The following is a 23,277-nucleotide window of genomic DNA, read 5'->3' on the forward strand; positions in this document are numbered from 1 at the left end:
CCAGCCAATTGAATGCTGCCTTGTACTGGAGATTTGGAATTGGGAGAACAGGCTGAGCCACTTGGGCGTTGCTCATTCCCTGTTTTGTGTTTTTAAGTTGTTGTCTTGTCTCCCTTCGCCGGTTTGATTTGGTTTATGTTTACGTGCGTGTATCCCCACCACCGTCCTCCTCTCAGGCTTTCTTATATTCTGTTCTTAAAAAACGTTTAAATTCTGTAAAAAAAACATTTCCTCACCTGTCTGTTGGAGCTGTTATTATGCAAACGTTGCCCCTCCTCTGTCTCAATGGGGCTTTTCAACATCTCAGCCCCACCGAGACCCTCTGTGTAAACGCTAAGAGATTCCAAAGATTAATTGTCACTGGAGACATTGTTGTCCGTCTGTCCGTCAGACGAGCGACTTCAGAGTCCCCACCAGAGACGAGACGCTGACGGGACCCTGGAAAACAAGTCCCATGAATTTTCTTAATTGAGGAACATTTAAATAAAGCAGGAGCTCATAATTACTGTACAAATATTAATGTACAAGTCATTAAACATTTTAAGTCATTTTCCCACTGCGGCTCAGGTTTGTCTGCGTGGGCTCCGACCTGTGCACACGCACGACAGCAAGATGTTTCCAGCTTTTCCTGCCACCTCAGACCCACACAGCAACAACTCACTCAACAGTGGTAAAAAGACCTTTATTTGTGACACATGATCGCGACGGTTTCACTTTAATCTGTGCAGGTGTAGAACCTTTCACCTTTGATGCTCAGGTTTTCCAGAACCACAACTAAAATTGGGGGGTAAAGCATACACGTTACGTAAATAATGTAGGAAAAACCAGTTTAATCCACCATTTTAGTCCTGCTTTTTACATTTTTTTGAATATTAGGTGTGTCTCCCTCATTGAGGTCAGTGTTGCATGTGTGTGTTGTCCGTCAGCGTGTGTGTGATCTCTGGGTTCGGTTCCCAGAACGCCAGCAGGTCGCTGAAGTCCGGCTGGCTGTTCTCCAGGCAGCTCGTGGTGTGTTGGGACGACGCGTCGTCGCGCGTGTCCGTGGCGTCAGGGTGGCTCGAGTCGCCCGCGGGGCAGCGCGGCGAGGGCTCGGACCAGAAACTGAGGGGGAGGTGTCGTTTGATCATGGGTCTGTTGTGGCCCTGACCGGTGCCCCCGAGCTGGAACAGTTCTGCCAGGGGTCCCAAACCGCTGCCTCCCTGAGCCTCCCTGCATTGTGCGGAGTTTTCCGGCTCCTCTGGACTTTCTCTTGCAATTCTTAGCAGGTCGTCATAGTAACGGAGGCGCCCGCTGGTTGTGACGGAGATGGGGTCGCTGTAGATGTCGCAGGCCTCCTCGCCGGAGGAGCGGCCGAAGTAGTGCTGCACGTCGCGATTGATGAGATCCGCAAACCTCAGCAGCCGCTTGGTCACGTCCAACGCCTGGGGGCCAGAAGTGAGGAAGGCCTCTTTGGCGCACTCCTCCTCTTCCTCCTCCACGATGTCGCAGTCTTCCTCCTCCTCCTCCTCCTCCTCTTCATACTCTTCACCTTCCCTCACCTCTGAGTTGTCCTCCTGCATCTTCTCCTTGTCCTGGCTGTATGGACACTGTTGGAAAATCAGAGGGAGGTAGGCTGAAGGCGGCGGCGCCGGGATCAGAAAGTTTCGGATGATGCCCGTCGCCATGTCGACACAGTAACACTGGAAATAGTTAGGCAACAAAAGCCGGGGTTCTGTCCCGCGTCAGCAGCGGCTCCAGATTTCTGTGCGTGTAACGCTGGGATCACCACTGTATATATACCTCAGCACGCCGCCGCACGTGTGTGTGTGTGTGTGTGTGGGTGTGTGTCTCTGTGTGTGTGTCCTGATGGATGAAGCAGCTTCAAGAACAAATATTTGCATGCCGGATTGACCAAACACTCTTTATTTACTTTATCGCTGGGCAACCGGGGGCAGGGGGGGGCACCGGGTCTAATGGATGAGGGGATGGAATGATGCTAGGGGACGATGGAGAGTTTTTAAACACACGCGCACACTGACAACACACATCATTGCTTCTTTCCGTCTGCCTTATCAGGCTAGTTAAAGGATAAAAGAGCGTGAAATCGGATCATACGCTGTTTTGACTTCTAAAGGGCGGATGGTTGCTGGTGGGGGGGGGCAACTGGGCGACTGGTCTCCACGCTACACAATGTTCTGTCTGTTTCTCAGTGGGACCCAGCAGTCAGAGTAACACACGTCAGCCTTCCAAACTACTAATCCTCCCTGAAAACGGAACTGTGAGCCTTTGCAAACTCTGACTTTGGCTTCTGGTTGTTGACAGACTGAAACAGGGTGTTGTCGGCTGCTTCAGATCAGCTTTTGTTATAGGTTGTAGGTGATGTTCAGGTGTCCTTTTCTGGCTGCTTGACCCCCGTATGACCGCCACAAAAGACACAGTCACCGCATGTACAGTATGTTGTTTGTTTGGGGAAAAGTGGCTGTAGATTTGGGTCAAACGGGCTTCTGTAGTTCACCTGTTGTGGATGATGGTTTTTGGCGACTGTGAGTTGGAGGCACTGATCAGTTTGACAGATTTAGCATCAATACCGACCCACAGGAGGCCTTATTTGAGGTTTAATCAATTTTATTTTTCCTTATTCCTGCTATCACCTGGTTTTGGTTGCTCCACACCTCATTATGCGGGTCGTTGAAACTTCCCCTGACACAGTGGGGTTCGTTGGAGGCTACCAATGAAGAGTATAAGTATCTGGAACTCCCTAACAGTCAGATAGAACTGATGATGCCTCTTGGATGAGAGATGAAACGTCTTCATGGAACTCAAACAGTCCAGTTGCTATGATTCAATTACCAGAATGACCATGACCTGGATGACTGGGAACCTTCACAGACTTATAAAACGCGAAGCACTAATGAGGTATTTATATTATTAGTGAAGTATTGACTGGCTCTTGAGTTTGTTGCTCTCTTAGTATATTGCATTTGTCTATTATTAGTAGTATTGATAAAGCATGTAGATATTAAAGAATTTATGTCTGACAGCTTCAGCATTTTAACATGTTTCATAAACTGATCAAATGGAGCTGTTTAAATTTTTATAATTCCATTTCTGATTTCTTATTTGATTATTTGGATTTGATAAAATATTTTTGATTCAAATGAAATAGCATAAAATTATCTTAATGTGTGTATATGAACACACATGGCACATATGTGTGTGTGTGTGCGCATTATTTATGTGTCTGTATATGATCACATATATTTACATGTAAACATCTCAAATGAAGGTAAATTTTGTGAATCTCGTTTGTGTCTCAGAATCGGTAATTTGATTAATGTCACGCACTTCACTACATTTTATTTTACAGACATCTGTAACTCTGTAAATATGTACGTGTGTGTGTGTGTGTGTGTGTGTGTGTGTGTGTGTGTGTGTGTGTGTGTGTGTGTGAGAGAGAGAGAGAGAGAGACCATTCCACCCTGGTCCGCCTGTCGTCAGTATCCAGGCTTCTGTGTTGATTTTACGACTAAAGATCAATAACAGCAATATGTCAGCACTCAAGAGTCTGACCATGAATTACACACACTTTTAGGCACATAAGCACATGGCACACACACACACACATATTTATTATCGTTATTTATAGATTCTCTGTGAACTCCATTATTGTTATTTAGTCTCCAGGACCTTTTTTACTCTAAAATCAAGTACATCCTGAAATGTTGCTCAAATCAAATAAATACACTTTTAGTCAAAATTTAGTTTAGAAAAAAACTCACTTTAAAATAAAAAAAGACCGGAGAAATTACAAATGGACTTTTCTGTATGGCAGTAAGATGGAAATATTTTTTATTGCACTTAGTCTCAGAATATTTATTGATTTTGTAAGATTCCAAACCTGCCTTGTGGAAACCTAAATGATGTTTCTTGTGCTTGATTATTTTCTTCCAGAGAAATTCCCTTTGGTTTCTTCAGTGGCTAGAAAACAGGGAAACAGGTTTGAGCAGTTGCTTGTTTGTCTGGAGCAGTTACAGGATGCGTGAGCGCCATCTTTGGATTTTTCTAATACTTTTTATTACAAGGCACTCCTTTTTAATGATTGGATATGCTAAAATTAATTTATGCTAAATCTCATTTAAATGCCTGTCATTAATTTAAATGCCTGTCATTGTTGTGTTGCCTTTTAGTTTTTGAATTAATTATGGATATTCTCCCTCTTCCCTGAGGTCTTGCTTCCCGTTTAAATTGTCGCATTTTGCCACTTCTGCAGGACTTGACTTGTGCAAAATATTCGTTTTTAAATTTTATTTATCAAAAAGGATTCTAAGGTATTCAAATTTTAATTAAATCCTCCACAATGTAATTTGATATTGTTTTTCTGCAGTTGAAAGAGCAGCCTTTTGATTCAGGAACTCACTCTACTTTTGAATTGTGAGTATATTCTTGGTTTTTTTTTCTTTTCTTTAAATTGAATCATAGGTAACATGCAGTATTTTAGATTGAAATAGAAAACGAGTAAAAACCTTGGAGTCTGTGGTTCACCTTCGCAGCCACTAGAGGGCACTAAAGTGTAAGTTCAGCACTTTCAAGCCCGGGAAAAAATTCTTAATTGTAATGATTAGGTGAGCTGTAACTTCTTATCCATCTCCAGGTGACTGAGGATAACTTACCATAAAATGGGGTTTTCTACTTTTGCCTAAATTTAATTTGTGCCAGTGATGTATTGTGTAATATTGTAATGGCGCCAGGAGCCGTTTGTTGCGGCCTTGCTGGAAATTTCAGTTTAAATTGAATCGACAGTTTCTTACGTTAACCCAAACATTTAAGGTTTAATGTATATTACTTTCCTTCACTTCCTTCCACATTGAACCAACTTTATGGTAGATAAGTAGTCATGGTGATCCATTACGAAAATCATTCCTGACTGAGAGGTCAAGTACAAAACCTTTTTTTTTTTATTTTCTATGATCAAAACTGCAAAACATCTAGAAAAATATACAACAAATGCTGAACCTTTCACAACATTTAACATTTGAAAATGGGAACATAAAAGGAATATTCACATTTTCCCCAATATTGATAAAAGAACATTCATTTTTATTTCCTTTCTTTTACATACCATTGATTTATATGTTTGCACTTATGTTTTAAGGGCTGTCGTTTTCCATTTTTAAACATCTCCGCAGTAGCCGGAGTCGTTGGAGAGCTGCGAGTTGGAGCTGCGGTTGGAGGCGGAGTTCCATATGTCAAGGTTCATGTGCGGGCCAAACGGGTTGAAGCTGGAGAACTGGTTTGGGGCGCATCTCCCTTCTAACTCCCGGCTCAAAGGAGAATGAGGTGGGGTGATGGGAGACACGGGGGCGGACCGTTCTGGTTGAAAGTGGCGCTGGTAGGGATCACTCTGAGGGGTCCAGATGGATCCGAATAGGCTGGACATGGGTGAGAGGCTGCGTGTCCCAGAGAAGTATGGCTGTGGAGGACAGAGACACCTTTAAATGTCCAAGATGCACGAGGTGCTGCAGCCAAGTATTTAACATTTCTCAGATCCTTTTCTGACCTAGCAAAATGTGCCAATACCGGTTCCTTTAAATGCAATCATCTCACAGATCCCTGTGAGACTTCATTTGAGAGTTAATGATCATAATGAATCACCTTGCTGCCCACACAGGCCGCAGTGTCCCAGGCTGAGGGCGATTCCTGAGGCTGTTCCTCGGTCCAGCCGGCCTGACTGCGGTGTGTCCTTTGAACATTTTGACTGGGAAAAGTACCTGGAAATGTCCCGTTACCTACGACGGCAGGAGGACAAACAGGTGAGCCTTGTGTGCACACACATGCAGACAATATTAAGGTTGGAAGTAAACAGTACCGATGTAGTTCCTCTCCTCACAGTAGGCGTAGGGGCTACAATGGCTGTTGGCACCACTCCAAGTAAACCTAATGGAGTGAAAGGAAAAAATAAATAAATCAAACTGATCGAACAGCCAAACTGAGCAGACGAACGCTGCTGCAGAGGCTTTAATAAAACCCACCTGTTGTACACCGCAGGGTTGGCTGGCTGAGGTATGTAGGGCAGAGCTTCAGCGGTGTTGTATCTGAACTCGGGTAAATATTGACCTGTCGGATCTGAACGGTACACTGGTCAGTGCACGCGCACGCGCTTATCGTTTCAGACTTTTCCGGAAAGAATGTGGCAATTTACCATGAACGTCTTTATCTGGGTTCCTGTCCACTCCTGCAGCCACAGCAGCAAAACTGGGGATGAAACTGGAGGTGGGGGGATCTGGGCTTTGGCACTGCTCTTTGTGGTACAAACTGTTCAAGGAACACACAGAAATGAATGTGCAGTAGTCAAAAAAAGAGATAAATGTTTTCTAACTTACTTTAAAGTCTTGTAGGTTGCATTCACGGCGTCACGGTAGCAGTCTTGCTCTCCTGAAGTGACGCTGTACATGGATTCCCCTGTCAAAGACAGTATCAGCCATGACTCGTCTGCCAGTGGTTCTGCTTTTCCTCGTTAATGACAATCAGTGTTTACTTTTTCTTGATGAGGTAGTGCAGGGGTGTGTGCAGGGGTGCGTGCAGGGGTGCATGCAGGGGTGCATGCGGGCCCCAGCCTCTTTGTCTCCCTCCACACTGCTGGTGCTGCTCCAGCTGCCCCAGCTCCCTCTGCTGGCCCTCACGCTCCCCGACGAGCTGCCGGAGTCCGAGCCTGACTCGCAAACGCCGCCGCGCCTCTCCACGGTGCACTTTCGCCGGGTGCGAGCTGGATACACACCTGCTGGACACCAGTAAGGACCAGTAAGACTAAAACCCAAGCACGCTGCGAGTGAAGCAGCAGAAACGGGAGGCCCACCGTTCTGTTTGAGGCAGCTCTCGGCGCTCTGTCCAGACTTTGGTGCTTCTGATTTGGGGCCGTTGCAGCAGCGGTTCCTGTTGCGGGTTCCGCTGTTGTTATGCTCGCCCGTTTTCCAATCGAGGTCTTTCTCCCTCTCTGGAATCACTACTACATCAAGCTCAGGAGCACTTTGACAGTAATGAAGGCACAATGATATTAAGTTAGAACATAAAGAGACGCATCTGTAAAAGACTTCAGAACACATTTGAGTGGACTCAGATTACCTGGAGATGTTTTCCGTCTTCCTGCGGCTCCTTTTTCCCTTACTATTCCCTGGAAAAGCAAGTGTCTCAGCACTCTGTGCTTTCTTTTTCTGCCCTTTCTCATCTTCTCTCAGCTGCTGTGTAAAAGAAACAGTGATTTTCTTTCATCCTGTCATCAATGAGGAAAAATACCAAACTGAGTGAACGTGTCCTACCTCTAATTCAGAACTGTCCCTTTTATCAGAGTCCATCTTCTGTGCATAATGCTCGGTGCAGCTCTTCTCCATAGGGCTGCACATCAACAGACCCGGTCTCGGTCCTGGACTCAGTGTGACGTTGCCTGGGAAACCAGCAGGCATTTCCATGGGAAACATAACTGCTGCTGGAAGTGTGTCTTCGATATTGCTCTGCTCCTTTTTAAAGTCTGCAGACATCTTCTCATCCAGCTGACTGATGAAAGCAGGTTCATTATTATTGCAGATGTCAGGGACCGGGGACAGAGGCGGCTCTGGGGTCAGGGGTGCCTCTGGGGTCAAGGGTGCTTCTGGGGTCAGGTCCTCGTGCTCTTCATCTACTGTTATCACACCAGGGGCTGTGGTGGAGCTGGGTTTGTATTTGGAGTAATAGAGTGAAACTTTGGGTTTCTTCTGTGCCTGAGATGGAGTGGCTGAGGAACCTTTTTTGGAGGCGTGATGACGTGGAGCGGGGCTGTTGGCCAGGGTTGGAGAGCCACGCCCCTTTCCCTTATCTGAGGTATGACAGGTGTCCACGTAGCTCTTACAACTGCCCTTTGGTTTACTGCAAAAGACAAAGCACAAAACTCCATAAGGAACCATAAACAGTTGATGAATTCACCTCAGAAAGATCGGTTCACATACGTCACTCCATTGGGCGTGTTGTTGTTGTTGTTGACAGAGCTGTTTTCCCTGGACAGCACAGAATTGTGGTTGCTCCTGACGTTTGGTGTGGAGAACTCGCTCAGAATATACTGGGCCTGGTGGAAGGCCATCAGACACACACCAAACAAGGAGAAGCTGAAACAGGGAGCAGATCAGACAAACATTAGAGAGTGGAAACTTTCAGCTTCGTGTCTGACCCTCGTTTACACCTTCAATTGTGCAGAACTTCAGAGGAACTGACCAGGTGAAGATGAGTGTGACCACCCAGAAGGTTTCCTCCCAGCTGGGCCCAGGAACCACTTGAGCGCATAGAGGCAACATGTGGTGCGGCAGCGTCACATTCAGGGTGAAAGCGAAAGAGGTGCCCCGTGCCGTCACCAGGGTGAGGTCCCGGATGACCCAGGATGAGGTGAAGTCTGGCGTGAACCTGAGAACACAGGTGAGACATTGCACGTCACCCTCAAGTGGAAACATTAAGGACCAACACAAATAACCAAACAACACTTACGCGATGGTGATCTCAGAGGAGCTGTTGTGTTCCAGACTGAAGGGGCGACACTGCAACACCTCGAATCCAAATCCCTGACACGTGTATCCATTTATATTCATGGACAGAACAGTCAGAGGAAGCTCTCCTGCATTCTCCACCTTGAAACTCTTTCTAATGGCGAAGAGTGGCTTATTGGAGCGCAGGCCTGAGGGGGAAACAGCGACAGTCACTCTGGGTTTCTTTGTTTTTGCTTCAAAATTGAGCTAAAATATCATTTTTCTCACCGTCCCGGCACTCCATGAGAGTTGACTGTGGAACGTTGAAGCGCAGAGAGGCTCCGGGGCCGGGCAACTTGCCGCCCACTCTGAGCACCTCTTTGGCCCCATGGCCCCGCACCATCTTCATATCGAAGACTGTCAGGTTGTTTCTGCAACAGACGAAGACAAAACAGGTTAAAAGCTCAACTAGGACTTATTCAGTGCCTGATAATAGCAACAGGCTCTAAAGCGGTGGCCTGATGACCAACTGAGCACCTGATGATGAGGAGGGTTGTGGTGGGTTTGTGATCAGAGGGAGTGAAGACCACAGCGACTTCCCTGGTCTCCCAGGGCTGCAGTAGCAGACGCAGGACACCCTCTCCCATCATGTCCTCCTCATTCTCACCAGCCTGCACAGAAATGTTCGGCAAGAAAATAATTAAGAGGGATGAGGGGTGGAGGGGGGGATGGAGAGCACAAAAATAGGACGTTACCTTGGGAGGTGAAGCCAAGAGAGTAAACTCTGAGGTGCTGATGTTGAGAGACAGGGGGCTGATATTAAACCTGCGAATGAAAACAGGTCGGTGGTTTGCTGAGGCAGCTGGGAAATTTACACACGGCCAAAAAAACTAAACAAGGACAAACCATTTGGAGAGGAGTTCCAGCGCCTCCAGGGGAGCGGGGTACAAGGAGAGAATACGGATCTCTACAGACACCACTGAAGAGGACGGATTCTTCAGAGTGAACGTCTTTACCTAAAGCAAACGGAGAGCAAGCTTTTATTAAAGCTGCAGGCAAATAGAATAGATTTAATGCTAGACAGAAGAGTCCATGTGTTGCCCACCTTGCTCTCATTGACAGGTGTAGCCCCAAATTCCAGAGGACTGGATGTCTCTACTGGGAGTCTGGGCCACCTGAGCAGACAAAAAAAAAATACTTTTAATATTGATTTTAAAATTGCTGAATAAATAAATAAAACTGCAACAAAGTACCTGCAAGTTAGCTTGTCTTTTTGGCACTGCCACTGAGAGCAGAGCTCAGCAGCCAGTTTGTTGTCTACAGGCCAAGATGAGGAGAAAAAGTCTGGGAGGAGGGAACGCTGCCACTCTGAAAGACCTGAAGGGAAGGAGGAGGACATTAAACTCCTCACAATTTAGTCTATTTACTGTAGCGTTTGAAGCCGTGTCTCACCTGCTTCAGACAACCTGAGCAAACAGGGTCGTCCACATTCTCGTTCGGTCTCAAACACCACCTCCCCCTGCTGACAGACACATCAACTGTTAGCACTACGGACTGCCGTCTATCTCCAGACCTTTAAACTTTAAACTATGGCTGGTTGTTCACCATGGACGGGGTGGAGTAGAAGTAAAAAGGAATGTGCAGGATTGTGCCCAGGTTGGTGTACAGGCTCAATGCAGACAGCTGATTGACAGGTAGGGTCGTGCTGAGCAGCTGCAGGGACAGAAGGTACCAGCACCCCTGAGGAACTATCAACGCACCGCTGAAGTTCATCACCTAACACACAGGGGGCATCAGAGACAACATCAAATCCTGCTGCAGCAGCAGAGGGAAGAATATCGAGTCTACGCGTGGTCGAAAAGATAGCCGTCGCCAGAATTCCCAACATTACTGGCTGCAGTGGTGAATACCTTCAGTGCTCCCTGGAGGTTGTGTGAAAGGCTGGCATTCATCACAGTGATGGGCGACAGGAAGGAATTTGTCAGCCACAGATCCATCGTGTCTGCGTCTCTCTGCTTCACCTTCAACAGGCTGAATAAATCCACCTGTGTCCACCTGCAGGATTGAAAAACAAGACGCCGTGTACAAGGCAACGGAGCAGGATTGCGTGTTGGAATTGTTGAATTAAAGTAAAGATATTACCGGTCTGCAATGTGTATTCCAGGGAAACTGTGGGCTGTCTGATTTCCCAGCATTTTTAAACTGACATGACTAATGCATTTCCTTTCATGGCCCGGCAGTGGACCTGCAACAACAGTCGCACTTCAGAGAGGTAGTTGGATAAATTGGAAATTATTTATTAGAAAATAGGTTTTCACCTCTGCAGGCAAGTGCAGCCACTTCAGTGAAGTTCTTCGCCTCTGACCGTAGCATTATCCGATTAAATTTAAGGCTGGTCTCTACTTTTGTGAGCACCTGCATGTCCTGTGGGGATAAATCAACTTGTCAAAGTCTCATCTGTGTATGATTGGCTACAACCTTAAATAGAAATCAATGAAACACTTACTTTAATAAAAAGCTTCTTGCTTCCAGAATTTAACATATATACTCCTATTTTTGGGTGATCTGCCAAAAAAAAGTTTACAGACAGTTTACAGACATGTACAGATGTGACAGAAGTCTGACTGAAATACAGAAAAGTTTCCTGAAACCTGATCCTGGAGGCAGCAATTTATTATTTATTTATTTATTTTTTAAATATATGCACTTGTGTGTTTTGTAACACTAGTTATAAATCATAGTGAGACACATCCATTGTTGTTTAATTTATCTCTGCCAAATTTATCTCTGCCTTTTGACCCGTGAATTGTACTTATTTATGGCCCCATTGAGCCTCTCAAACTGGCTTTTCCTATTTTATGTTGTAGCCTTTGTTTAGAATTTTAAGTCATTAATTTGTGTCATTTTGTGATTATACAGCAAAAAACTACCCACACCTTTCATACATATATATACAGTATATATTGACATAAGCAAATGCACAGACTTGTCTACACATGCTGCTAACTCTACACATTTGGAGATTGTGCCACATGTTTAGAAACAGTTATTATTAACATGGCCGCAGCAATAGAGCCATATTTTTTTGGTAAGTTCTTGGAGTGGATCATTAAGTGTTCTTTAATTGTGCTGAAAAAGATGAAAACATTATGAATGTGAAAACAAACAGGAAGCCAGACACAAACTAACCTATTGCGGCCGGTCCAGCGGTGGGGGCCACCAGCAGCACCAAAATGTGCTCAATGACATAAGGCTTGAGCTTGTCCAGGTCAGCGGGCCGGTCACCGCGTGCTGACAGGTTTATCTGCAGGCTGAGGTGCTCCTCACTCTGGAGGCAGGACCCCTGCTCAGGACAAGACAGACAAACCAATACTGTGAACCGATCAGGAGAAGCACGAGAATCGAAAGGAATAAAACAGAAATTCCGTGATATACTGAATACTTTTATTGCCGGACACTCTGCATGTTCCGAGGTTTCCACAGACTGCTGTCAGTGCACGTAGATATTAAGCATCTACTGATCTAATGAACTTAAACAATTTGGCCGTCAAAACTCCGGCGGCACCTAAAATGACCCCATTAATCAGTAGGTAATCAGTCAATGGGTTTTCACCCTGCCCTTTGACACCCGGTACAAACGGTGACCGGGGTGGAAGAAAAACACAGCGGATCCTAAAACCACCCCCACCCCCCCCACCTCGTCCCTCAACTCAGGGTGATAAATGTGAACTGGGAAGGTGCAAATCTCTGTGGAAACCAAGACTCGTCTCAGACAGTGAAGCAGTGGCCGATGATCTGCCGACAGATCCCCTGGCCGAGCGCCACGAGGGCTCACCACGGCAATAGCAAAACTAATCCCTTGAAACCAAAGGAGCAACACAGAGTTGAGTGTGCCTCTTTTTAATCTTCCAAGAGTTTAGAGGAACAGGTGATAATCTTGGAAAATAGTTGAAAGCCACAGTCGGGACAGTAACATAACTTTAGAATGACTTCTGTTCATGTCTCCGTCATGACGACACAGTCGCCTCTTGCATCATCATGATTGCACCATGCAAGCACTGGGAGCCCCGTGTCAATTATAGACACTCTTGAGAAAGCAATTATGGAGTCTGGCAAGAGGTCTCATCCTCCGAGGCTCAAGAGAAAACAGATGAAGAGCCCAGCTGTCTGAGCAGAAGGCCCACGAGTCTGAAACCCAGCGAGCGTGACAGGAGTATAAGAATTAATGCAACCTGGAACCAAAGATGGAGGTTTTCGTCACATTTGCTCCACCTCAAACACCTGGATTTACTGCTACAAGACTCTAAGGCACCAGGAATAAAGCGTTCTCTACTGATGGTCAAACCTGTTTTCTTCTTCTAAAGAATCAGCTAAGTGATCATCACAATTAACCAGTAATACTCAGATAAACTGCTTACACAACTGTATTGAGGAAATGAGGGAAATTCTCATAAAATAAAGAAAATTGACTTTATTTTAATGGAGGACATTTTGTTGGCAGCGGGTTGCTTGTTTTAACACCATGGATCCAATTACATTGGATTACTTTAGTATTTGTAGTAAAACCTACTGTATGAGGGATCTAGGTTATTGGTTCAAGAAAACCCATTTTTGTGTTAGAGGCCAGTACCTGGGGACTGTTGAATAAACTCTTGGGTAAGTTGCACTCCAGGAGCAGACCCAGCGTTGTGCTGTTGGAGTCATCTTCCTGAGGAAACAGAATGGTAAAACCAATAAGCTTCTGGCAGCTTCTTCAGTGTGTATTTCTGTCCTCCGTCTGATATCTGGTGTGACAGGCTCCAGGCCTCAGGCTTTCTACTTTGTGGGTTAAAAAACATGCTATTACTCTGCCATGAGGAACAAACATCAGGAAAGGGACTAAATTCAGCTTCAGCCAGATGATTTGTCTGTTAGATCATAAGCTAAAATACATCATTTAGGTTGGAGGCAGCTAGCAGTATAAAGAAAATGCTGCATTTGGCAAAAAAAAAACCCCAACTGCAGCCTGAGGATGATGCGGCCCAAGCCACTGTTACATTTCGCAACTGCCACTCCACTTCCTGTTTGTGGAGGTGACACCTACCCACGATTTAAAGTCTTGACACGTGTCACGTGTGTGGTTTGCCATTTCACTGCATGTCAGTATGTTGCAGATTCACATTTGCAGTTGTGATTGAGAGTTCATTAGGTATTTGAGAGCTAATCCGCATCACAGAGCCTCACTTTGTATGTTAGCAGCTGTTTGTTTATCTGGGCTGGCAGGAAAAGGGAAATCAGCTGTTTCCAATGATTACTCAACACTATAATATGCACAGCCAGCAAAATAAGTAATACATGCCTGAGTTTGGGTCAACTTAATGCTCTGGATATGAGGGAATAGTAGTAGACTCTCCTTCCTTTGGACAGATTTTAATGAACCCTGGTGAACTCCCACACCAAACACCTGGAAAGGAGCGCAAAACTGAATTAAAAAGAAGACCCGACAAATCATGTGGATTGCATTAAAGACAGAACCGGCACGCAAACGGGCCGATCAAGTCAGGTTTGTGACCCTGGACTGAACTGGTAGCGGCAGTCATAGTGTAATAATAAACCCGCTGCTTAACAACATTAATACCAGCAGAAAATAAAGCCAGGAGCCACTGCCAATTTAAGGTTGCATCTAAAGAGGAAGATTGTTGCTTGCTATGAGAAACAGCACCAGATTAGAAGAGCTGTGAGATTAAACTAATCACTTTACACATTGCTGAATAAACCTTATCTCAGAGTTAAAAAGCTGACACTGTGCAAACAGATGACACGTGACCATCAGAACACTTTAAACCTTTAACATATGTCAGAACGTGTGAGCTCAGGACTTTGATGACCATGATGACACACTGGTGGTGTAAGAGTAGAGAAAAACATTTGCATTTAGTTTTTCAGACCTGAACTCTCAGTTGGAGTGTGAATATTTCAACAGCAAACTGGGCATACAGATCTTATAAGCTCAGAAAATATCAAGCAAATATTTGCACATGGTGAAAAAAAGGCTACCTGGATGAAGGATTATTGTTATTTTTTAGAGACACATCATTGATGCTACAGGTGAGACTTTACATGAGGGGCCACGTTGATGCTACTGACCTGATATGACAGCAGCCCGTGGGCCGATGTGTTTATAAATAAAGTGTTTTCAACGTTGCCCTCCTCGGACGGGAGGAAGATTAGTTTAAAAGATGCCTTCCCTCTAGGTGGGATCACCTAAGAAAGGACAATAAGGCATGGATGTGTGTTTTTCATCGTTTCTGCAAAGAACACGACTCATTGCATATGTAGTAAATAAGTAACACCAGATGTGCACATAAACATGCATAACCACTTACTCTTCTGTGAAAGAAAGGTACGTAAAAATGTCTGCTTGTTGTAAACATTGACAACAACGTCACAGGAACCTCCGGGCTGGGATTGTGTATATATATGGTTTCGGCTCTAGCCAGCCCCAGCGGCCTGCAAATGAAAAACAAAACAAGATCAGAACTCTCCCTGTGAGCTGGAGGTGTGCTGAAAAGGTCCCGGTACGCCGCGTGAGAACATTTAGACTGGAGCAAAAGTGGCCCAAATCTAATTTCTGATCACATGTCAACAGCGTCAACACAACAAATCTCCTATACTCCCTGTAGGTTATTCATCTTTGTTAAATTGGATGACTTCTCTGCTCACTTAGCGTGAATGAGGCAACTGTTATGACTGAAAACATTAAAGAATGCAGTCTTATTCAGTCATTGACGATCTGCTATAAACTGAAATGTAGCCATTTGGCTCTGTCAACAGATGATAAGAGGCATGTTGGCCTTCCTCGTGTTTAAACTGAGAAGGCCTGTCACACGTAAAACCACATATACAAATAAGGTCATGAGAACGCCTGTGAAAAAGCTTTGGGTTCCATCTGCACAGCGAGCTTTGGACACTTCTGCAGCAGACTGCTGCCGCGAAATGTCAGCCTCTTAAATAGCTTTTATATCCACAGTCGGCTGGAGTTCATTAGAACAACCAGTTAATTGATTTTCCTTTTTAGTCAAAATGGCATAATTTCATATTGCACAAGCACAAACTGTGAGGTGCTTCCAAAAGAGCTCGTGTCTGAAGCTTTGGTGTCCAGGTTTATTTTCATTTTGGCTTTTTTATCTGAGACTAAACTGTTGAACACCGTCTTCTGCAGTGTTCTGACTCACCCACATAATGGAGCAACATGTTTCCTTTCTCTGTGCAATAAAAAGAAGTTACAGAAGACCTGACCGATTAGCGTCAAATGTGATGCCAATCATCACGTGGCATATGCACGGATGTGCATGAAGATGGGACACAGATAGACTTTGCAATGTGACATTTTGATTCCTAGTTACTACATTATTTGAAATAATAGTGGGCTCCATCTTCCTTGAAAGCTAAAGCTGAATCGTCTTTCACTTCCTGTTTGATTGTGCCAACATTTGCTTTCTTTTTAAGCAAATGAAACTCATGTTTTGCGACGCTGACAACCCTTAATTGATCTTCAAATAATGACTTATTTTAAAGATATTTTGGCAGGCGATTGTTTCTTCTTCTTCTTCAAACATTTTTAAATGCAAACTTCCTGGCTGCTCTCCGAGTTTCCTTCGTTCTTCTGTTCCCACAGAAGAAACTGTAACAACAGTCTGATGTGTGGGGTAATTTTCCAAATTTCCTCGTTTTATTTTTGTTTCTGCAGTTTGTGTTTGCTTTTAACGGGAAGAATGCCCACCGCTGTCCAAGCACAGCAATATATCTGGTAATGGAGGAAAACGGTGACATTCGGAGTCCTTCCGACTGGGGTGAACCCTCTCCAGTGCATGTGTACGATGGGAAAGTAAACTTGATGCCATACTTGGATATCCTTTCGGTTTGTGAAGGCTGAAAATCTTCCCCTTCTGTTCTCTGACATAAATGGTTTATTTTAAGGCTGTTAAATCAAGTCGGGGGGGGGGGGGGTTTCCCACACACTTCAGAACCAGTCGTCGGTGATGTGAAATAGGTGACGTTTGCGTAGCATTGGAAAAGGGCCAGCACATACGCTTGTTCTGGCACGCTAATTATCGTAAAACAAGATGGTCAAAACAGGTACTTACTGTGTTCCAAAATCCAGCGCTGGGGGCTGAAAATGCAGGGGCCACCCATTCTCCCGCGAGTATGGAGAAGAGCTAGAATTCACAAGAGAATATTTAAGTCAAGTTCACGCAGACGTATAATGACAAGAAATCTGGGACTCGGTGATGTTCCGACACTGAAGCCGATGTTGGGAGTTTTCCTTGACACTACCTCTAGATTAGATTTTAGAAAGTGTTCTACCACATTTTTAGCACATTTCTCCTGATTAACCTGAGTTGTTGGACTAGTTGGGCCCGTGATTGATTCCACATTGATACGTTGAGCTCATGAACGCTTATTTATTCCATAAAGAGCATCTACTAAGAGCGGAATCTACATTGATGCAAGTGATACAGCTGGCAACTTCACCTACTCCCTGCACAGACTAAAACAACTTGCCCCGACAAGAATCGAGGTAAAAACAAGAATGGCTTCATCACTACATGAAGCCACATTTTACTTTAGACTTGTACTCTGAACTTCACTGCCTATGCCCTTTTATAGGAACCAACCAGGGTACCGCTGAGATGTAGTAGAAGGTTCTGTCCACTGCCACAGTACAAAAATAACAAGTTATGCCTGGTGCTACTCGATCCCCTGGGTCGAACTCAAATAAAGTCAATGTTAGCGGTGACCTCAGCTATGAGAGGTCAGACCCAGTGCAGGGTTTAGGTCAACTGGTCACCATGTGTTTTTACAAAAAGCAGAGGAAGAATAAATACAACACTGAAATTAGGAGCACCGGTGTCAGGAAATGTTAAATCAATCTGCTGAGACAAGGAGAGCTATGGAAGGAGACAAGAGACAAGGAGAGCTATGGAAATTCTCCAATACTCAGCAGAATGAGGTGAAGATGTAGTGTTTTCATATGAACTAGGGCTCCACAGGCAGATTAACCTCTGTAGCTGTAACGTGCTTTGCACTTTAGGCTTGGAGAGAGTGATGGCAGGCCTGCCAAGTGCCTGATAACCCAGGCACGAGAGGCCTCACAGCCCACACTACGGAGGTCTGCAGGTCAACTAGCACTAAGAAGCCTCCTGTGCCTGTCACCTCGCTGGACTTATAAATAGCCAGGCAGTCGCACTGTTCAGTAAAGGTTTATTACATGCAACAAGAAACACTGCAGCACTGAAAAGCTCCAAGAGACACAGAATGTTACAGGTACAGGTACATTATTATACAATATCTGGACTCTAAAACCATGAGATGGGGACTTTAAACAGTTTAGTTGTACTAATAACTGGGCTTTTTCTTTGAGTGTGAAGTGTTCTGTATGTGAGACCTGTAAAAACAACCTAAAGTCAGAATTTCTAAAGGTATAAAATGAAAAATATGCCTTATTTACCCTCAAATGTGTATTTACAGGACAATTTTTTAGAGGAACAAAAAAAAAACAGCTGGAAAAGTTAGACCTCTGCTTTTTCTTTCAAGGAGTTCTAAAATTAGTCAGGAATTTGGTTCTGTGCCTCGCTAACGCACGCCCCCTAACTCTCCCCTCGTCACACCCCCCCCTGCTCCCCAACATAAACAACACAGCCCGAACATGAGGAAGGGCTTCCACAGGCCTTTTCACTTATCAGTGAATATAAAATAAGTCACACCACAGCTACGACACAGTTTAAGCTGCGAAGTAATTTCCTGTTTGTGTGAACTCGCTGCATAAAGCGCGCGGCGCTACAGTCGTTTCTGACCGCGTTGGCCTGTACAAACCACGCCTCAATGACGTGATCTGCGTGCTGTTCGGGGTTTTTAGGCACTTATGTGGCTCGGTGGAAACGCTAGACATGCTCCCAGGAGTCGCTCTTAAACAAGTGGAAACGTTTCATCAACCTCGCGCAGCTGTAAATACCAACAAGATTTGCCGAGTGTACGTGCAAGCGCCAAACATGAGTGTGAAAGTAAGCCCAGTTTTCCCCTGTACATGAAGAATGCATACCTGTCTTCTAGTGGAAGACCATCTTTCCTTCGCTCTTTCTCCATCTGGAAATAAGCACACACACACACACACACCTCAGTCAACATGATCAGATGAGCAACAAGTCCTCCTGCAATGACACCAATGCATGAAAAGGAGGCTTGAACAGATGTAAATCTGCTATACGACTTTAAAATTGACACTTCGACACCAGCTGCATCCGTCTTTTATTCCCTGAAATGTCAGGGGCTTTATGAGGGATAGAATGTCACTTTACTGTGAATAAATTGGGATGCCTGAAGAGAAAACTGGAACCGCCCCAGGAAACTGGCAATCTGTCTTTCCACCCCGTCTCCCAGGGTTTGGACGGTTCGACAGCAGGTTGTGCCAGCGCCAGCAGTCGATGTAGTTCACAGAATAATCCGTATGAATCTGGTTTGTTGTCAGATTTCACACCATGGACGCCACTAAGCGAAGCTGTACTTGTAATGACCTGCCGACCACATCGATCAATTCCCTTTGTTTTAATCCCACTGCTGCATCAAAGCTCGCAGGAAAGAATTTACAATAAAATCCCACAACTTCACCATTTCAGCCAGAATGTGGCGTCTTGAAGGGGAAAAAAAAGCAGCGCACTTCCTGGCCATTTAAACTACTTCCTGTTTCTTGTCAGAATGGGTTCACACACACTGCTGTGTGCCAAAATGGTGCGAGTGGTTAAAACACACACAAGCAGGTTTGAATGAAGGTCGTAAACAATATCCTCATGCGGGAGTGTATTTAATCAAAACAGGCTCCAAATGGAGTAACTGCACACGACAACGGCGTTTCTCAAGCAGCAGTGCAAACATGTCCTGCACAGATAAGCTCCGCTCTCCTCATACACAGAACATACCGTTTCCATAGGAACAATCTGGCACGTTAAAGCAGAAACCTGCTGCCGCAAATAAAAAGGCAGAGGGCAGCAAATTGGTTTCTGATCCGTCATTCCACATGCACCCTTACATAATGCCCCCACTCAGGAGATCTTGAAATCTGCTCAGGCTTCTCCTTTAAAGTCAGGCCAAAGTTTAGTAGTTACATCACTATTTACTGTCTGATGATCTACCAGCAAGTAGACTTGTATGTCGGAAAGTGGCATAAAATAAAGGTAAGTGTGCTATATTAAAAATTCCTTCATTACTAATTTTATTAATTTCATTTAACTTGTTTAAGTTGCACAATTTACTGTTGACCATTGATTCTGTCCCACACATCACGCCCCTGGCTAATCAACAAGTTTATATTTGCCCCCTCCTTATGCTTCGTGCAGCCACAGCATGCTTTTCATGTCGTTTATAATGACCGAGGACATAAGGGCGAGATACCGAGTTTATGAGCAGCACCATCGTCACATATCACTCAAATCAAAGATATGCAGTCTGCAACGGGGCGGTTCCGTCCACCGGGGCTGCTGTTGGACCTCTGGTGCACTAGGGAAGAGAGCAACTGGACTCGGGGCTGTTTTATGACGGCGCCATCGATAGGTGCACTGGAATCGGGAGACTTTGCCCGTCTCTGGGCACGCATCGCGTTCAAGGGGAGGTGAATGGACGGACCATTTTAACTTGGAGGGCGGAAGCCATTACTCTCCATCCCCTTATAGACATGTGGTCGCTGCCCTGCAAATATCACTTTTCGTCTTCACTCGTGGGTATTCGCTTTCATTCTCGTGACCAGGATTTGATACATTACGACGAGAGTCTATTTACATACAGAAAGTCAAACAGACGGACGCTAATCACCGAGGCCAAATCACCACGGAGCTTCGGTCAGGACGGAAGAGCTGCAGCCAACCGGAATCCAGGACCTAGTCTGACATCAAGATGTCTAAAGTGTCGTTTCCCCCCGTATATCAGTCCAGTTGATCTGATACCGAGACTCCTCAACACTGCATCTCCCGCGTCGCCACAGCAACGTACTGTAAAAGTGGGCTACTTAACCAGCTGATCAGGAGGCTCCCATGTCACGCTTCATTTCACATCGCCTGTGGAACCAATACAGACGCTCCATTCACCGCTGCCTATCTAAACACGACACCCCAACAATGTCAACAATCCTGCCATCTGCCAATTTGTCTGCAATGCAAGGAAGAATGGAGGAAAGAAGAATGATATATGCTCATTTTCTTTTGATCTTGTATGATTTAGGCTTTTGGAAATGACTTGTACAATATACTGTCTTTTGGATCTAAGATTAAACAAGCAAAAATATAAATACACGTGTGGTTTTCACTTTATAATCAAGCAGAACAAAGATGTTCTAGTTTGCCCAACTTGATACAGCAACAAGCAACAATGCCGCAATGGTATAGGATATATTGTGCAAGCATAAAGCAAGCGCGCTATAAAAAGCCACCAAATTATTCATGGCTTTGAGTTGTGTTAACAAAAGCCTGCAGAAACTGCCACACCCCCCCCTCAGGTAACATGACAGTCAGCTGGTGACCTCATGACAGGTTTATCAGTCAACATTCAACCCTGCTGTTTTTATCCTTGCTGGGTTGTTACGTAACGGTCTCGCACACCTACATGGCTGCAGTGAGGCAACAATGAGAACGCTACAGCAAAAAATCAGGCGCAACACAATTTTACGGAGGAACCGCAGGGATCCTCACAGGGGCCTGGGGTGTAGCGCAGGAGCCACGCTGGAGCTCTCCATGTGGGAAATACTGAGTGAAGTCCACAATGGACACCGTGTACAAAAGAAAATAAAGGAGGAGCCACATGGTGGAGAGACTCCTGGAGCTGGATTCACTTCACTATTTAGAGAACTGCAAACTCTCTGCTGTAGAAAGTTAACAAGGTCGTATGGAGGATAGCTTGGCACATACGTGCATGTTAAACACACACCTCTGCTCACTGCAAACTGGAGCACAAAAGACGCAGCCGTGCACACGTGTTCGTGCAACTGGCTGCAGTGCTGCATTCATTCTTATTTGATAATTGCATTGGCTACAATCGTATTGCCTGGACACAAAAACAGTAGAGAAAAGGGGAAAATTACCTGAAGTGGGACTAATGGGTCTGCTTCCTCTGGCTGCCAGACCTCGACCACGCTGCTGGACACCTGACTGAGGGCTTTAATGGGAGAGATCGGGGAGATGTTATGGTTGCAAACAGCAAAACTGACAACACAGGCAGCCGAGCAGCAGCTACAGCCACAAAAGGAGTCATCGATCTCCATTCAGACGGTGGGTCATTCCATCTGAATGCAGTGAAACGGCGAAGATAATCACACAGACAAGTGAGGAAATGACTTCGCATCGGCAGGCTGACAAAGGCTGTTTGCTAGCTGCTCACTTAGCCGGAGGGTTAGCTCGATGCTAACGAACTTGGAAAACATCGCTCTCGACACTGCGGTCCTCGGACCCTATAATTAGCTCTGTTGTTGCTTTAATACATTTCGAAGCTACACTGCGTTAAAAAGAACGAGGGTTAAATGTTCTTCAAGGCCTCGCCTGCCGAGATCAACTTCCCCGTCTAAACAAGTTATCGTTCGGAACAGCACGGGCAGCTAGCAAGAACTAGCAGGCTGACATTGGCTACGAGCCCCTGAATTAAAAGGGTATAAATACATGTGCAGCACCAAGAATTAAATGTTCTTATCAATTTATTCGTAAATCCCCATTTCGGCAGTATCGCTGCCACGATCACCAAGCGTCTGTTGTCACGCCAGTTGAGTTGACATTTTTTCCCTTTTTTCCCCCATTTTTACATGGGACGCGCTAACGTTTTGGGGGGTTTTCCCCACCTGAAACGCGAAATAAAGGCGAGCACCCACCTTGCAGCTGCGCCCCCCCGTGCTGTACGCACGGCAAAAGTAGTTGTAGTATTCCCAATAGTATATTGATCCACGTTTTCCTGTGACAGTGGCTGCCTGCTTGGAAGTCCTGAAGCTCCGCCATGCTGCCCCCTCGGTTAGCAGCCTACCTTGTGCTGCTCTGCTCTTTCTTTCTCTCTCGCAGCGGCACCAGCTCCCTCCCCCCGCGTCGGCCCCCGCCTCCACGAACACACTGTTCGGCGTGGACACACACTAGTTTCGCTTTTATTTACTAGAGTAAACCTTAGTTTTCGCTTGCATGCTGGTTCATGGAGGCGTCCTCAAGCGGTTTCCCAACTGTCGCTGTTGGAATTACAGTGAAAAAAAGATGGTTTCATGTTGAGTTTTGCCTGCGCTGACTTGCCTCAGTGCAAAACATGCACAGCTTGATCGGGGTGTAAGTCTGAAAGAGAGCAGCACTTCTCCATTCTTGCCTAATTGCAGGATATCTGCAGTTGCGCACGTCTGCTTCATCTGTGCGTTGCATAATGTCACAAATAATCTGATGAAACCTGCAGATGGAGGAACCATTTTAGATTTTTCACAAGACAAATCGTTTCCCCTCATTATCTGATTTATGGGGTTTTTTCCCTCCTCACAGGATAGTTTCAGCTCGCACTCCTTCCTTCACCTCGTTACTGTTCTTCAGCGAGAAGAAGCAGTTTTTAGCTAATCTGCCACCTCCCATCTCCTCAGGGATTCACCTCTTCCATCCAATCAGGTAACCGACCTGTTTACACCTCCATGTTCCACCAGCTGTTTTGGTTTTTTTAAACTTGCAACATTACTTGCAAGCTTTGCTTTAATCTTGTTAAAGGACTGAAAATCTGCACCCTCTTTTCTCTCAGCTCAGTTAAACTCCCAACCAAGCAACCATTTAAAGTTGGAGGCGTT

The 23,277-nt window shown here is 45.3% G+C and overlaps 1 protein-coding gene across 5 annotated transcripts; it reads right to left on the minus strand.

Annotated features, from left to right (window-relative positions):
- Positions 1 to 4,791: 4,791 nt before the first annotated feature.
- Positions 4,792 to 22,770, minus strand: tmem131l (transmembrane 131 like). Of its 5 annotated transcripts, none has more exons than XM_029850468.1 (34): positions 22,345 to 22,770; positions 21,568 to 21,641; positions 18,544 to 18,587; positions 16,589 to 16,660; positions 14,828 to 14,951; positions 14,589 to 14,705; positions 13,801 to 13,905; positions 13,093 to 13,170; positions 11,652 to 11,805; positions 10,969 to 11,027; positions 10,781 to 10,886; positions 10,605 to 10,707; positions 10,373 to 10,517; positions 10,068 to 10,238; positions 9,915 to 9,981; positions 9,716 to 9,839; positions 9,568 to 9,637; positions 9,369 to 9,478; positions 9,218 to 9,287; positions 9,000 to 9,133; positions 8,751 to 8,893; positions 8,485 to 8,671; positions 8,218 to 8,403; positions 7,956 to 8,111; positions 7,293 to 7,875; positions 7,099 to 7,214; positions 6,833 to 7,002; positions 6,515 to 6,757; positions 6,360 to 6,438; positions 6,179 to 6,291; positions 6,009 to 6,102; positions 5,846 to 5,913; positions 5,632 to 5,765; positions 4,792 to 5,449 (listed from the first exon to the last, which is right to left on the minus strand). In XM_029850468.1, exons 1-34 carry the CDS (start codon positions 22,466 to 22,468, stop codon positions 5,150 to 5,152), a joined length of 4,623 nt encoding a protein of 1,540 aa, XP_029706328.1. In that variant the 5' UTR covers positions 22,469 to 22,770; the 3' UTR covers positions 4,792 to 5,149. The 5 variants fall into 5 exon arrangements, with proteins under 5 accessions (XP_029706328.1, XP_029706327.1, XP_029706326.1 ...); XM_029850467.1 differs by having other exon boundaries at positions 7,099 to 7,211; positions 9,915 to 9,984; positions 22,345 to 22,769; XM_029850466.1 differs by having other exon boundaries at positions 9,915 to 9,984; positions 22,345 to 22,768.
- Between the last annotated feature and the right edge of the window lie 507 nt (positions 22,771 to 23,277).

This window comes from Takifugu rubripes, chromosome 17, assembly GCF_901000725.2.
Source record: "Takifugu rubripes chromosome 17, fTakRub1.2, whole genome shotgun sequence".
Taxonomy (NCBI): Eukaryota; Metazoa; Chordata; class Actinopteri; order Tetraodontiformes; family Tetraodontidae; genus Takifugu; species Takifugu rubripes.